The sequence below is a fragment of the Falco punctatus genome, assembly GCF_963210335.1.
Source record: "Falco punctatus genome assembly, chromosome: 6".
In the NCBI taxonomy this organism is placed as follows: Eukaryota; Metazoa; Chordata; class Aves; order Falconiformes; family Falconidae; genus Falco; species Falco punctatus.
This window is the reverse complement of record NC_137585.1, coordinates 10,554,435-10,569,957: the sequence shown is the minus strand read 5'-3', so window position 1 is coordinate 10,569,957 and position 15,523 is coordinate 10,554,435. Positions and strand designations below refer to the sequence as shown.

General features: G+C 38.5%; 1 protein-coding gene across 7 annotated transcripts in view; it reads left to right on the top strand.

Moving 5' to 3' along the window:
* The window catches only part of ANO2 (anoctamin 2), a 209,877-nt gene that overhangs the window by 153,258 nt on the left and 41,096 nt on the right, over positions 1-15,523 (top strand). For all 7 annotated transcript variants that reach the window (XR_013928773.1, XM_080391425.1, XM_080391424.1 and 4 more), the window contains 4 exons: positions 3,563-3,764; positions 8,402-8,513; positions 9,851-9,908; positions 10,756-10,856. Coding sequence is in view for 6 of the 7 variants with exons in the window: in XM_080391425.1 (XP_080247551.1) it covers positions 3,563-3,764; positions 8,402-8,513; positions 9,851-9,908; positions 10,756-10,856 (473 nt within the window). In the remaining variant the exon portion in view is untranslated. The remainder of the gene's footprint in view (positions 1-3,562; positions 3,765-8,401; positions 8,514-9,850; positions 9,909-10,755; positions 10,857-15,523) is intronic.

Sequence of the window (15,523 nt, the reverse complement as noted above, 5' to 3'; positions counted from 1 at the left end):
TCTGACACTCCTTCCTGCAGCTTTACATGCCATACTTCCCCTGATGATTCTTGAAGCTGCTAATGGCTTTCTTAATGTAAATCCTTTTATCTTCATTTTTCATTTGTGTACTTCTTTTGTGTACCTCACTTTCGTGAATCCTCTTTTGAGAACCATGTTCTATTTTGCTTTCTTTTTCTTTCTGGCTTTTCTTCCATCTTTCTTAAGCTAGGCATGCTGTTTGTTTCTTTAAAAGTGCAAGTTGGAAAAAATGTTGGGTTTGGCTTTCTTGCCCAATTGGTCTTGGTGTTTCACACCACCAAATAATTTCAAGGATTGTTTTGCACATTTACGGATGCTTTAAAATCTGGTTGCAGTTCTTTTGTGGTACACAAAGCCTCACTTGACTGCAGAAGGAGCAGAAGATCCAACCTTGATTCAAGCAATGCCTTTTGCAGGGATTTTAGAAAAGAAGTTCACAAGTCTTATTGTTGCCTAGTAAGACTGGTGGTAGCAGGAGATCTAGGCTTAGCTGGGCATATACAAGTTTGGCTTGTGTGGGATTAGTTATGACATATGTCACTGTTTAGAAACTCCACTTTTAGGAGGTACATGTTATGGCAAAGATTTCTGAGTATGTGATGAAAACACTGGGAGCTGTTGGGAGAGAGCAGGGTGGCACAGAGCAATGCCATCACTGGAGCCTTTCTTGGTATTCGTTGTGTTTGGCTCAGAGCAAGGAAGAAAACCTATCAGTGTCATGGTGCAGGAGTTCAGCCCATTCCTTCTTTTAAACCCTATTGCCCTATTCTCACTCACGTGGCATAATACTTGACTAGAATAGCTCTACTGGGGAGCCAAAGAACTATTTGGACATTAAATTGTTATCCTACTTGGATGAAGGTAGCAGTCTAGCCCATGGGGTTTTATAGCTTCCTTCTCAGATCTCGTATGCTTTCCTGTTTGTCTTCATTCATACCAGGCTCAGTAGGTGACCTTTTCTGCAGCCAATTTTCACATCTGTTTCTAAGCAATTCAGTCCTTGACAGACTAGTTTAGATATTCAGTGAAGAAACTGTCTGCCATAGTAGAGGATAGAACTGGCCAGATGAAATGTTGACAATAACAACAAAGCCCAAATTAGGTACCAGAACCTAAGTAGGTCACCTGAAAGGTGATTGTCTGATGTGAAATTGGGTAAAAGAGGTGTTTTCAGGAGTGGGAGAAATGCTGTGAAGATACAGGAACCATTCCCTCTGAGTGACCATCTGGTGAGTGAGAACTATGCTCTCAGTTATTGTGCAGTCCTGCAAGCCCTCCTCAATTTTCTCTTGTTGCTGGATGCACATATAAGGAAGACTCCTAAAGGAAAGTTTTTCCATCTGTGTCTAAGCAGATGTTTAAAAACAGCTGGGCAACCAAGGAGTTTCTGAAGCCCTGGTGCTTTTGCAAAACAAATATCTTTCTTCTTTAAACAAATAAAACATATTTGTTTGGTAACTTCATATATCTTACTATGGCACTGCATGAATTGAAAAGCCTGCAGTAATGCAAACCTCTGACAGTATCTCATCCTTTAGTCATCTTCGTCATTGCCATGGATCCCTTAAATCCTTTGGTCAGGTTTGAGAGTTTGCTATTCAACTTCCATGGCCTGAAATTTCCTTTCTCTATTTAGTGATGACTGTCCTTGATGATTCTTCCTCCTGTACTGTTGAGATATCATTTCTAAGCGGAACCTTGTCATGGAGATAGGGGTCCATGGAGGACCAGAGAGCTCATCTCCAGAACGATGCATACAAGTTTACTTTGCTGGTTTTTCTTGTCCATATTAAAATTATGTTGTAAATTTTAAATGTAAAGTTATAAAAAATAGATTACTGCCAAGTGGTGCTGTTTTGTTTTCTCTCTTTATTGGGGATATTACTTTCTACCATAGTAACTGCTTCAGCAATGGGCAAGTTAGGAAAAAGTTCTGATCTTTGTGTTCATGAACTACTTCTGTCATAGTAAGAGTGGAGCAGATTGTTCAACATGAATCAGATTGTTGTCTACATGTTTGGTAGGTAAGTCAAAGGAAAAAAGAAAAAAATTGGCAGAAAAGTTAGACCTGTTTTCTCAACACAATGAAAACTACAAAAGGAAAGGAAATAATATTTTATAACATTTGAAGTGTTTTCATTTAAAGGATTTTATATTTAGACTTTTTTTCTTTAGACTGGTATTTGAATGAAAAGTATGGGCATGAAGCAAAAATTCATTGCTTAACTACATTTCATTTTAAAGTAAATGAAACATCTATTTAAAACGTAAAAATTGGATGTTTTACTAGATCAAATATGTTGTTATCATTTTCTCACAAAACATACTTTTGAATTTCATCTGGTATCTCCAAAAGTTTCTCCAAATCATTATTTTTTAGTATGTTTACTAGTTCTCCATTAAAACAAAATGTGCCCCTGTTTTCATCTCCAACCTTTAATACAGCTCTGATTCTTGTTCTGATTCTTCTGCAATAGTGCTTTTTCATGAGGCGCCCTTCCTCTGTATACAGGAATTCAATAAACTATTGCTAGGTCATTAAAATGAACTGTTAAATTTCCTTAAACCTGTGTTGTGAATCCGGGCCCGTAGGCTCATTGAAATAATTGCAATAGTCTAATCTTTCACATTTAGGTAGTCTCTTTCATCTGAGGATCTCAAGATGTTTTACCTAAAATAAAGAATGTACATTGGAATTCTTGCCAAAGGCAAAAATGAAAGAAGAAAATGCATCCTCTCCCCCTTTCATGCTATGGCTATGAAAATTTGCTATTTTTTATTGTTATTTTATTGATTTTTTTTTCATTGTGGGGTAGGTCTTTATTGAAGCCAGGATACCACAGCCTTGTGAAATTAAAATTCTTCTTGTGGGAACTTGACCTTAAGTATCAGGGCTGACTTTCCTCATCTCGTGGGTCAAAGCCAGCCCATGAAGGATGCCAGGATACCAATTGATTTCTGGGACAGAAATGTAAAGTGAAGCCCTAATGTCCCTGTTTAGGTCAGTCTTAAAAGAAAAAATAACAAGGGGAACATTTATTTATTTATTTATTTATTTATTTTTAATTCATGGCAACAATTGAGCAAACACAACTGGAGAGTAAGGTGCCACTTCAGCTGTGCAGAGGTGAAACTGTTTCAGCCAGTAAAGCACATTTACTGGACTGCACATACATGTATGCCCTTCAGTCCAAGCCATCTGAACCTATTGCCAGATAAAAGACTTTGCTTAATACCTGCATTTGAATCCAAACTGCCTGAGTTTTGCCAGTACTGCACGAAAAATGTGTGATGTTTTAATCAGAGAGGACATACACATCTTCAAGTATTGTTCCAGTTCAGTTTTCCATCCATTTTCTTCATTACGTCCCTGTCAGAGAGTTTTGAATTCTCACATTTTAATTCGACTATCCTTGTATTATTGTGGAAATAAGAAATCACACAATGACAATTCATGGAACAAACCCAACATATCAGTCAAGGCTTCTGTTTAAATGCTGGTATCAAACTTGAACTAATCTATCTGTACATCTCTTTGCAGATTGTTCTGACATTTTCAGCAGTGTTTGGTGTGATTGTGTACCGAATCACTACAGCAGCAGCTTTGTCATTCAGCACAAATGAGACAACCAAGTCAAACGTTCGAGTGACTGTGACTGCAACTGCTGTCATCATTAACCTCGTTGTGATACTTGTGCTTGATGAAATTTACGGAGCTGTTGCCAAATGGCTGACAGAAATTGGTAAAAGTATCTCACCACATTCCTCATTAGTACATTACATGTATTGACATGAGAGCATGCAAGGGGGTTCTAACAGGAAGATTTCCCACTGCAGAGTGCCAGTGAAAATATTCAGGCCTATGGGGTAAGATGCTCAGACATGCCTCTGTGAACGAGGGGTCTAAGCCGCAACATGCAGTGTGCCACTAATAGGACTAATTAGCCTGGACATAATGCCATGTTAACGCAGCTGTGCTATTTCCAGGATCTCAGCTGGTATTTCTGCATTGCACTGGATCTATGCCAAGATCCACCGAGATCCACTTATCTAGAGCTGGTTGAGAATTTTTGACCTGGTGTGTATTTTGATATTTATCTTTACCTCTAGGAGCTTGGTTTGCTGAAAATCATTGGGTTGTTTCAAAGATGTTGCTGGCTCTGGCAAAGCTACCCTGGCAATTGCTTACCACGTTATTTTGCTAATTTGATTTTCACTAGGTCCTTACAAATCAAAGGGTTTTTTTGCCATTCTGGGGACATATCTGGGCTGCACTTTTTTTTAATAATAATATCTACTTCAGTTAGAGTTTGGATTGTTCTTTTTAATGTCATTCTGTTGTTACAAGCCTGGCAATGTATTTAAGTCTTTTAAAGGTGAGACTTTCCTTTGATTATTAACATGGATTTAGGCTGGGGTTTTGTTTTGTAATATAAATTAGGCCAAACATGTTTACTAGCAGGGCCCTAACATGACCTCCTTATAGCTTTCATTAAGTCTTGTTTCCCACATTTTTATACATCACCTCTAATTCTAGATGCTTCGAAGTCTAGGAACATAAAGTCAGTTATTCAAAACACTGAAAATAACTCAGCAATCACAGGTACCTTTAACTGTAGCAACTGAAACCTGCCAATTTGGGGCATCTAAATTTAAGCATCCAAGTTAGAAACTTTTTGACACTTGGAGCATGACTCAGTCATTTGAAATTGGAATTCCCTGTAAACCCTACAGTGATGTGAAGCTGGCTGGAACTAGCAGACTTCGGATTAATATCTTAGGAACTCTTAATAGTTGTGTTTCCTACTCTCACTTTCTCAGGACACTTTTAAAGTCACAAGTGAAAACATCTCTTTTAGTCTTATTTTTTTGAAGAACATAAACTGAAGTTTTGTAGCTGTCATAATAGACGTCTAATCCTGATGTTTTGAAATATGGTCCTGTAGCTTTACCAGCAAGGACAGCTGATAACTTAGATTAAATTTGCAAAATATTTGAAAGAAATGAAGACAGAGCAATTCAATTTCTCAAAAGGCCACCATGTGGGGTTAATTTGTTTGTTCGTTTCTGCCTTGGGCAGAATGTAGCAGGGTTATACAAATTAACTCTGTTCTAGTGGCATAAAAAATCTCAGGCTTACTGTCCTGGCCAAAATTGTACCCAGATTTTCAGCTTTCATGTAACTAACAAGCTGCTAACTGTGTGTGACCTGGTGAATTCTGTCCCCTGCACCTTCCCAGGTAAGGAAAGGCACAACTGTTAAGGCATGATAGTACTTTGTGGAAAGAGTGGGAAGAGATGAAGGTGAGGCTTCTCCTCCATGGCAGTTTCTAGGCAAGAGCTGGGGAACACAAGCCACTGCCATTGCCTCTCTGGGGAAAGCACAGAAGGAAAATCTCTCCCTTTGAAATGTGCTCCACTCTGAACTGTCAAAGAAACAAGAATTTCTTACTTGCTGATTATTGTCCCCCTGCCACTTTGCATTTAATTCTAATCCAGCTATCTTTATTTAGGCAGCATTCCTAATTAGCCATCAGATGTTTTGTTTAAGAAGGATCCAGTCTGAATAACCTCTAGTGCTACAAATTACGTAAGTTAGAAAGTTCATTCAGGCAGCTTTCTCCAGTGCTAGGCTCAGATGCCAAATGTAATCAAAATGTTTTAAAAAATTACAATTCATTCACGCTGATAAATGCTCTTTACCTTGTGAACTTTCATTTTGCTGAGCAGAGCAAAACAATTCTCTTTCCACACTGCAGTTAATCGACAAGCTGAGAAACACACTTTTGGGGCTGGAGGCACAGCTCATGGCACTATAGGTTGCTATTGCAACCTATATTCTATTGCAAACACTTCAATCTTTGTACAAGTGAAAAAATGCATCTGTAAGCACAAGAATAGTACCAGCAATTGCATTTGTCACAGGAAAAAATAATGGATCTGCCTCAATATCTGCTGAATCAGTGCTTGGGGGGTGGGGGAAAGTAATAGTTTTGCTGTAATCAATACAGAGAGATTGTACAAGATGCACCAAGACTCCATGTGCTTCTAGTGGACCCAGCAAAGCGGGGTGCTGATGCCACATGGTCACAGATCCAACCAGCAAAAGTGCAGGTTATATCCTGGTGTTGTCAGGTTGAACAGGTCATCTTCAGTGATCAGGTGGTGTCAGGCTTGGCTTACGACTCATTTACTCACTTGTAACTTCATTCAGGTCAAGGAAGAATCAGTCAAATGGGGACAAAATCAAAATGACTTGTGTTTGTGCCTTATAAAGGCAGCAACTCCTTCAGTGAGCTACGTCCCGTGCACCGATGTCTCAGCTCGTTCTCTACCTGGAAAGTTTCAGCTGCCCAGTTTTGGTGTAACATACTGCACAACCAGCCATATGCTATGAGTGTATCGTTGGGGGGGGGGGGGGGGGGGGGGAGGGGGAAGTTTTCTCTCTTACTAATGCATCTATTCTGGCTGGATGCATTTCTCATGCAGCAGACTCCACTAGCTAAAGGACGAATTCTATGCATGCCTCTGTCAGTATGGTATAGTATATCTGAGTGCGGGGAGGGAGTGAAGTGCTGGGTGAGTCTCTGGAACCATATATGGTGTGCAAATTCTCATCCAGGGGCTGAGATCATCTTTGGAGGGGTTCTCCGTAAGGCAAAGGCTAGGGGTTTGCTCCCTCAAATTAAAAGCTGCACCTCTGTTATTCGATATTCCTGCTGCTGTGATCTGTTATCCTGAGTATCTATCCAGCATACAGAATCACCTGCAAATTTTTGAAATAATTTGAAGGTTTAAGCTTTTTTATACGTATAGGTGAATGATGACTTAGGGCTCAACAGATTGTGTGTTGATCTTTTATGAAAATATTGTTGAAAGTACCACAAATAGAGCTGGGCAGTGGGGACTCAGAGTTTTGTTATTCCTTTAGTGCTCAAATCAACACGATGCTTTATTTCTAAGAAAAAAAACCTACAGGAACCAAAACACCCAGACTGTGTTCCAAAACAAAACTGTACAAGTACAGCAATATTTTTAATCAAGTCCTTAAAGCCAGAGCTCTGGATCTACCTTATTATTTCACACATCTTAGCTACATGCTATTCAGTCAAGAATAGACCACAGTAAAATTATCTGCTCTCACACTAGTTAGCAGCTCAGGATGAGCATGGCAACACAAGGGTTTAACCCATACAGAATTTTTAAAAGAAGATCCTACTGTCAGTTTGAAAAGCCTTGGTCTTGCACCAATGTGTTCTGCTGCTAGAAAATTTCCATGGGAATTGGACATAAATCTGGGAATAGAGTAATGAATACTAGAAATGTTTAAGACACATTTTTACAAGTTATCTAGAACAGTCTAGTAATGTAAGATATATAAAATGAATGGAGAAGCGTTAGCAAAAATGTGCATTTATTTTGCATGGCAATTAACAATTCACTTAATGCCTTATTCAGAACGGTACTTAGTCTTGTGTTTAGCTTTAAGCACATTAACAGTCCCATTAGAAAAAAAAAAAAGGGTTGTGCACACGAAGTTAAGAAAGCTTTTAAGGTTTTTTTTTTTGGTGGATGAAAGTCTTTGTACTTTGCTTTCATCATTCATACATTGAGAATATGAATGGTTTTTTTTATTTCAGCTGTGTAACTGATACACTTATGTATGTGAATAAACATATGCTTATATACATTAAAGCCATTTATACTACTGTAGCTTTATGCAATTGAATATCAAGATCAAATTATTTTTTTCTTCAAACTCCAGATAGCTAGATGGAGAACCATGTAAATATGTAACAATTATTTATCCTATTATTAAAAATAACAAATATTATGTTAATAAAATATATTTGATGATATTATATATTGATTCATATGATAGATATCAGAGTAAATGGCAGTGGACGTCTGTGCTGAGGTTTCACAGATGTGGCCTGAAGCACAGGAAGGTGATGTGGTCAGCCCAGGTCTCTCAGTAAGGCAATGGAAGAGACTGGAAAAGTGGGGCATTGTCAGGTCCAGGCCAGGTGTCAGGATCTGTTGGGTTTTTTGCCTCCAGGGTATTGGATAGACAGCCAAAAGCAACTTGGGATAAGCTGTCAGAGGCTTGTCACAGAATCAGGTTCATTTCATTGTCATTATTAGCGTTTCTATCAAAGAATATTCCATTTCCATCTGGAAATTCAGAAAGACGCTCTGGAAATCAGGAGTTGGTGACAGACCTGGTGTGCATTGGTGCAAATGAAAAGTACAAAAGAAAAACCAGTATGAGCTCAAAGTTTGCAGTTTGGTTTTGTATTTGGGGATATCAGGACTGTTTACGTATTTACTAACTGATGTTTCTGGTTTGCTTTTTGCTTTTTCCTCCCTCCCTGCTCAGAGGTACCAAAAACAGAGAAAACCTTTGAGGAGAGATTGGTTTTGAAGGCATTCCTGCTGAAGTTTGTGAATTCTTATGCACCAATTTTTTATGTTGCGTTTTTTAAAGGAAGGTAGGATAATTGTCCTTTAGATATAGATATGCATGTATATATATATTTATGTGTGTATCTATATTAGTGGATCTGTTTTTTAAAAATGGGCACAAAGGGCTACCAAACTAAGTCTGGCACTGGCCACTTTCACCAGCAATGAAAAATTAACATAAAGAGGGTTGTTTGTATAAAGCTTGCTTTCATATGGCAGGGCATGAAGTTGAGTACTGTCCTGTCTCTCTTCTAAGTAGAGCATTGTTCTGAAATGCAACCGTTTTTGTTTGTGTTCTAAAATAAGAATAATCTACACCTCAGAAAATAACTCTCTTTAGTTAAAAAAAGGTGTTGCATTTTTGAGTGAATAGTGGTGCTTACAGGTCTTAATTTTCCACATTTTCCTTAAAGCATCATTTAGCAAGGAAAGTTTTTCCGGTTTCATTTAAAATTACGGAACTACTTTCTCTATTACTTTCTCAACATTTTGCACTATTTGCCCGTATCAAGTTAAATTAAGAAATAGTTATAGTCAACTAGAAGTTGCATGTTTTGGCAAATGAACTGATTGACGAAAAAGCTAATTCAGCTGTACTGCTGAATAAGTGTGACTTCCTATGGATTCAAGATCATTGTCTTTTGGGACCCAGTTACCCACAGTATAACTCATGCTTTTGAATGGGAAGCTTAAAATGATTGTTTGCTAAAACTTTGGAAAAAATGTTTAAAACATCCTCTGGATTCTATTTCATACCATTTTTCTGCTCCTTTTGGGGGCTGTAAAGTTTATTAATCTGTACTCTTCACTAATCCTATTCAGCGTCATTGGTTTAAGAATTAATGATAAATTTTACCAGCAGTTGTAAATATTGTAAGACATCGATGAAAAATATCACAATTCCTCTATTTTTTAACCATATTTTTGCATTTCATGGTTATAGTAAAGTCACCTCTCCTTTTCTTCCCTTGTAGTCAGGAGAGCCTATACTGTGCAAATTACTGTATAGATATGTAAATATTTCCATTCAGGGCTTTACTCAGATGCAAGAGCATGTGAGTTAGGATACATGTTCCCAGTTTTGTTTGTGATCATTGGTCAAAGGAGGGCGATTATTATATTATCACAGAGAAATATTTTATTAAAATTATTTTGTAAAGGTGTAGTAGAAAAATATTTGTAGAGGTCTACTGCTTTGAAATAATTTGAAATAATCAAAGTTGAATAGCTCTCCAGTCTTAAAATTCATGATGAGGTAGCTAGTTCTGAAATACTTTAGCTGATATGAATGAACTACGTAATGTTGTTAAAGTTAACTTTTTTCCTATTTTTGTATCATTTCATATATTGTTATTGCTTTCAGATTCATTGGCCGTCCTGGTCATTATGTATATGTATTTGATGGTTATCGAATGGAAGAGGTAAGTGCATATGAAATTCAAATGAAAAAAACCTTAACAAAAAGAGATACATGTACAGGCATTTCAGTGGAATCTAGACAATACAGGAAAAATAGAAAACATGTTAAGCCAAGATGTTAAATCTTTGACATAAATAGTCAAAACCCAAGTTTTCCATCTGAGGCACTTGTATTTTCTTTCTTTCTGCAGTTTTGAGTACTTCATGGTCTTTCTTAGGTGAAGCTTCACCATTTCTATGCTTTACTGGACACTAAGGCACAAACATTCCTTAATATGACTTATGCCTTTGGGAAACCTATGGGAGAGCCAGAACTGATTCTGGCTTATCATTCTGTAGATCACTGGAAGCCTAACAATTTTAATAGATTAGAAAGTTATAGCCATTTTGTGCTAAACCTGTAAACATTTATTTTTTTTCCAAAATTCCTTTTAACTGCTGCGGGTATTCCCTTGAAAATCGATAGATGTACTCAGGGTTTTACAATAAAGCTTGCATATAAGTCTTTACAAGATTGAAGACTTTCTTCCCCCTTGGGAGACATCAGGTTGGTGATACTGCATTATGTTTATTACATTGATTATATAGTAAATATTTTAAAAGGAAATATAGTAGCCCCAGGGCACAGTAAGTTATTTCAGAGCTCTGCATATTTTCCATAATGCAGTTTTATGAGTGGAGATGAAATACCTTGTTAAGCATAGAATTGCAATGATCGATGAGCTCTGTGCTGCACAAATTGGTGGCAGGGGCGATGAGCACGTATAGACATCATTAGCTCTCCCAGGTGGGTGCTTTTAAATTAATTCTCTTAATCCCTTCACACTCTATGGTTTTGCTTAATTACAGTGTGCTCCAGGAGGCTGTTTGATGGAACTCTGTATTCAGCTGAGCATCATTATGCTTGGAAAACAACTGATTCAAAACAATCTGTTTGAAATTGGAATCCCGTATGTATCCTAGCCTTCTTCATTACCACGCGTTACTCCTGTGACACAGTAAATTAAAGACTTGATCCTTATTCAGCTGAATGCCATTTTTGCCACTGCCTTCAGTGGGTTCTAATTGAATGTGATGATAAATCACATTTTCAGTTGTGCTGAAATGATCTGGCTGTATTTTATGTTGAATAATTGGCTATATCTGCAGTAAATGGCTTGGAGAAAGTGATTGAATATATTAAATAATTGATCTAAATTAATTTTAGAAACCTGGGAAAACAGGCAAGGTATGATAGATCTCTTGGGAAGTTTTACAGAAGCTTTCAGGGTAGCAGTATTGAATACAAATTAGTATAAAGTGGAGGAGAGATGGTATGAAGAAAAGCAATAGCTCATAAAAGCCGTTAAAATGTATTGCTTGATCTATGACTATTTTACGGGCTTACGGATGAACTACACACATTTCTAAGGCACATGTATGCCAGTATGTTACCGTATGATGCAGGAGCTAGAATTATGGGAGAGATGCTGACGTGCTGCATCAGTGACTGCCTGCCACAATTGTGTCCTCTGCTCCAAATACAGCCAGAAATCTCTCTTGTCTGCCTCCAATGTCAAGGGGATCTTCAGGCACTGAGAATCCACTGATAGTGTCCTGCTTCTGCCTCCTGGGAGGTTTGCTCTTATTTCTGTTAACTGAATCATCCTTGCTGGTGGCACTGGTCTGTGAAATGTGTTAGATGAAGAGTCTGGCTTAGATAAAAGTCTCAACGCCACTAAAGTTAGAATCTTTCAACACTGGTGTCAGTAGCTTTGAGATCACATCCCCAAGGAAGGCCTTGAAGATGCTAACTAGAAACACCAATATGAGTGATGCTTAGAAGATTATGAAATATTTTTTTAAATGAGCTCTTTTCCTCCTTTTTCTTAGCAAGAACATTTTTTTTTAAAGTAATTTATATAAACAGAAAGAAAAAAAAAAATCCCAAACAAATCAAATGTGGGTTATGGAGAGTTTCATTATTCTTGTGTCAAAGTTCAATAAGGAGGCCTGTTTTCTGTCTACTTCTTACTGAGTTTACAGTTTATTTTGAGGAAAGTGTGGTAAATCATTCCCAAAATATCTGACACATTGAAGACTTAAAGCTTTCTCAGTGTAAACCTGGTCTGATTTTTTTTCCCTGTCTTCCAAAAACTTATTGCTACTGGACTTTCTTAATGGGAGTTTTATGATGTTAGAAATAGAGCATTTATTATTTTTGACTCATGAAAGCAGAGGCTGATCCAGTCCAAACAGAAAATCGCTGTCAAATTATTTCTCAGTTCCCGCACTACAACTCTTGGTGCAAGAATGTGACAGTTTCATCCCATTTTTCTCCCTCATTTCTGCTCTCCCAGCCTTCTGCCAACAACCCGATGGCAGCCTCCATTTTGAAAACTGAATAACTGTTTGAAAACAAACAAACTTTAATCCTCTCCTTCCTTTCATCTTCTCCTTCCCAGAGAAATACCTCATTTCAGTCACAATGCTATCTTGTCACCTTGAAATAAGCACATCTGGTTTCCCTTCGCTTGTCTGCATTCTCAAGAAAATTACGTGTATATCTGTAAGGGCTCGGCCCTTCTGACTGGACCTGTTTGTACCAGAAGCACAGTGTTTTGCTGAACACTTAATTAAATAAGAGTTAGCTTTCTGTTTCTGCATAGACCACTCCACTGGTTTGGAGTTAGCGATACTCTATTCTACCTCACCTGCCCCAGGACGCGGGCGCACGGGCACACTGTGAGTGTGAGTTTTCAGAGGGCTGTGCACAGGTCTGCTGCACACAGATAAAGCCAGACCAAAAGGGACTTGAGACACTCACATGTTGTACAAGTAGTGGTTCTGGCATACCTGTGTCTCACACTTAGTGTACTGGGTCTATACATGCTGTTGTTAGATGTGACAGATGTATAGATGAATATATCCCTGCTCCCTGCCCTCCTGCCTTCTTCTCTGGCTTCTTACTGTATCCTGTTCTCGCTGTTCTGCTACCTGTATTCCTTGGTAATCTCTAACAATCAGCTCACCTCCTCTGTTAGATCGTCCTTTTTCTACCAATAGGTTTTTTATTTTCCTTCCCAGGAGATCTCTGTCTTCATCGAGCCCTTGTTCTGTTTTGTGGTCTCTGCTTTTGTACAGGCTACACACCGTGGTGAACAGTCCTCCTCCGGCGGAAAGGCAGATCAACTTTTTCTATCCCCAGTTTCAGCAGCTGCATTCCCCACCCCCCACCCCCCCTTGCCTTGTGCCTATTCGGAGGGAATGACAGAGTGAATTACACAGCTTGTTCCACTGGCTCCCTGTATTTTCCATGAGGGTGGAGTACAAGTGGTGCAATGAAGCTTACCCATATGGAAAGGCAGAAGGGACTATCATAAATGGTGATTTATTCTTCAGAATCTGGAACTGTCCTTTACATGTCTGTAACGTGGAAGTATCTCTCTGGTAAGTTATATGATGACCAGATCCAGAGTTTTCTTCCTTATTGAAATCTCAGGATTTCAGGATTATTTTCAGAAAACCTTTTGATCTCATTCACCATAAACCCCAAGGCATTTTAATTGCTTTGCAGAAGATCACAAAGCTTGCTCTCATTTGCTGTCTCTTTCCCTTAAAAAATGCTACTAAGTAGGTGGTAGACTGACTTTATAGACAGCATCCATCCATTATGTTTCTAGCGCCCCAAATGTTGCCACAATTGGGAACCATCATTCCATTTCTTCATTCTGGCTTACCCGCGGTCAGTGCTGGCTGAGGAATTATGGACTTAAACTTCAGATGGCAGCCTTGTGTCTGCTGCACAGCAACAACAGATGTGACTTGCTGGTTTTCTAAACCTTTCTGTGATTTCTTTTTCAGTTTCTGCACCCACAAATATCAGAACAGCCAGGTAAGTGCAACAGTACTTGAATTATGGAAAACTAAGCGTACTTGAATTGAAATGTGTGTTCTGTGAGACTGGAATTTACAAGTTTAACAGATGTAAATCTGCCACAGTTCACTCAGATGTGTCACATACCATAATTCTTTTACTGTTGCCACAGGAATTGACCCTAAAAGGCTGCAGGGCTTGAGAGCCTTAACCTAGAGTTCCTTTCAGACTCCTTTTCTTCAGTTCTGTTTTTCTGAACTTATTGAAAAAAAACTGTGTGGTTATTTTATTACTCTCTGTCTTTGACCTTGATGACAAACCCTTAGGGTAAAATCCTGGCCCTATTGAAGTCAATGGCAAAACTTCCACTGACTTTAGTGGAGCCATGATTTTGGCCTTTTTATTCAACATCAGTTTCCACCACTTACTTCAAAATACACTTAACTATGCTGGATGAGAATACTAAGAGTTAGTAAAATCAATTTAAAGACATTCTTTCATAGCTATTATCTTTTATGTAGCTTGTCAGCTTTAATAAATTATTCTTAATGTTGGAGGGGGGGATGTGCCTTTTCTTTTTTTCTTTCCTGTTTCTGTTTATTGTTTTCTTTTACTTGAGAAATCAATAAATCTCAAACACAACTGAAACGTCCATAGAATTCAGAGGTCTGAATGTGCCAAGGAAATGTGGCTACACCATAAATTTGTGGAACAGAATGAGCGATTAAAGTCCTTCTGTTCTTCCCCTGCCTCCTTCTTGTACCCCCTACCTGTGAAGATGAGAAGGTCTCTCCTCATGTGAGCAGACTGTAGGAATACGACTGAAGAAAAGCCTGGACCTTCAGTGCTCCTTCCCCAAAGCAGCAAACAAAATTGCAGGCAAGGACACAAGAGTCTGAGTCACTGCCCTTCCTTTTCTCTATGCATAAGTGCTCCAGCTACTCAGCCTAATAGTCTTTGCTGTCTAGCGCTCTCCCTGTACACTTTTCCATGCTACAAAGGAAAAAAAATAATAAACTATTTACGGATAACCTTAAAACCCACCTGATATAAATAATCATTCACCCCTGGCAGCTGTATTCTAGGGGTTTTCTGTCTTTTCATGTAGAGTCTAGCAAGCACTGCCTTGCAATACTTCTAATCAAGTTCTTGATGACTGTCACAGGTGATCTGCCTTTGCAGTTATCCAAGGACATTTGTTAACTGAGAATCTTGAGAAACTGGTGAACTGAACCTCGGCTTCAATTTTTCTGTCAAGCTCTGGTGGACACACATCAGGAGGACTGCACGGCCCCCGAAGACACTGAAGACTCGCACCAACAAAATAATTTCCCTGCATCTGTCTTATTTCAGCCTGGCCCCAAGCTGCCCTGCCTCTCCAGGCTCCATTTGTTCCACTCTGTCTCACTCCACAAATTTCTTATTTTTCCCAAGTCATCATTGTGTCTTCCCCTATATCCCCCAAATCCTCCTACTCCTTTTTAAGGTATAAATAGAGCAACTGTTGAGTCATCCGTCTGGGTTTTTTTAAGAGACTTCGTGTAAGTACAGCATGTGCTTGCATCCCAGCCAGGATCACTTTGGTTTTGATCTCTCTCTTCTTTTCCTCATCTTTTTTTCACAAAAGCTTGTGGGTTCTTCAGGGGTGGGGCATTTTTCTGTAGTGATTTTATGCTGTCTTCATAAATGTGCTGATTATCTTGCACAATGTGATGTTTATTGGTTATATTAGGAATTATGAACAGCATAATTAAACCATGT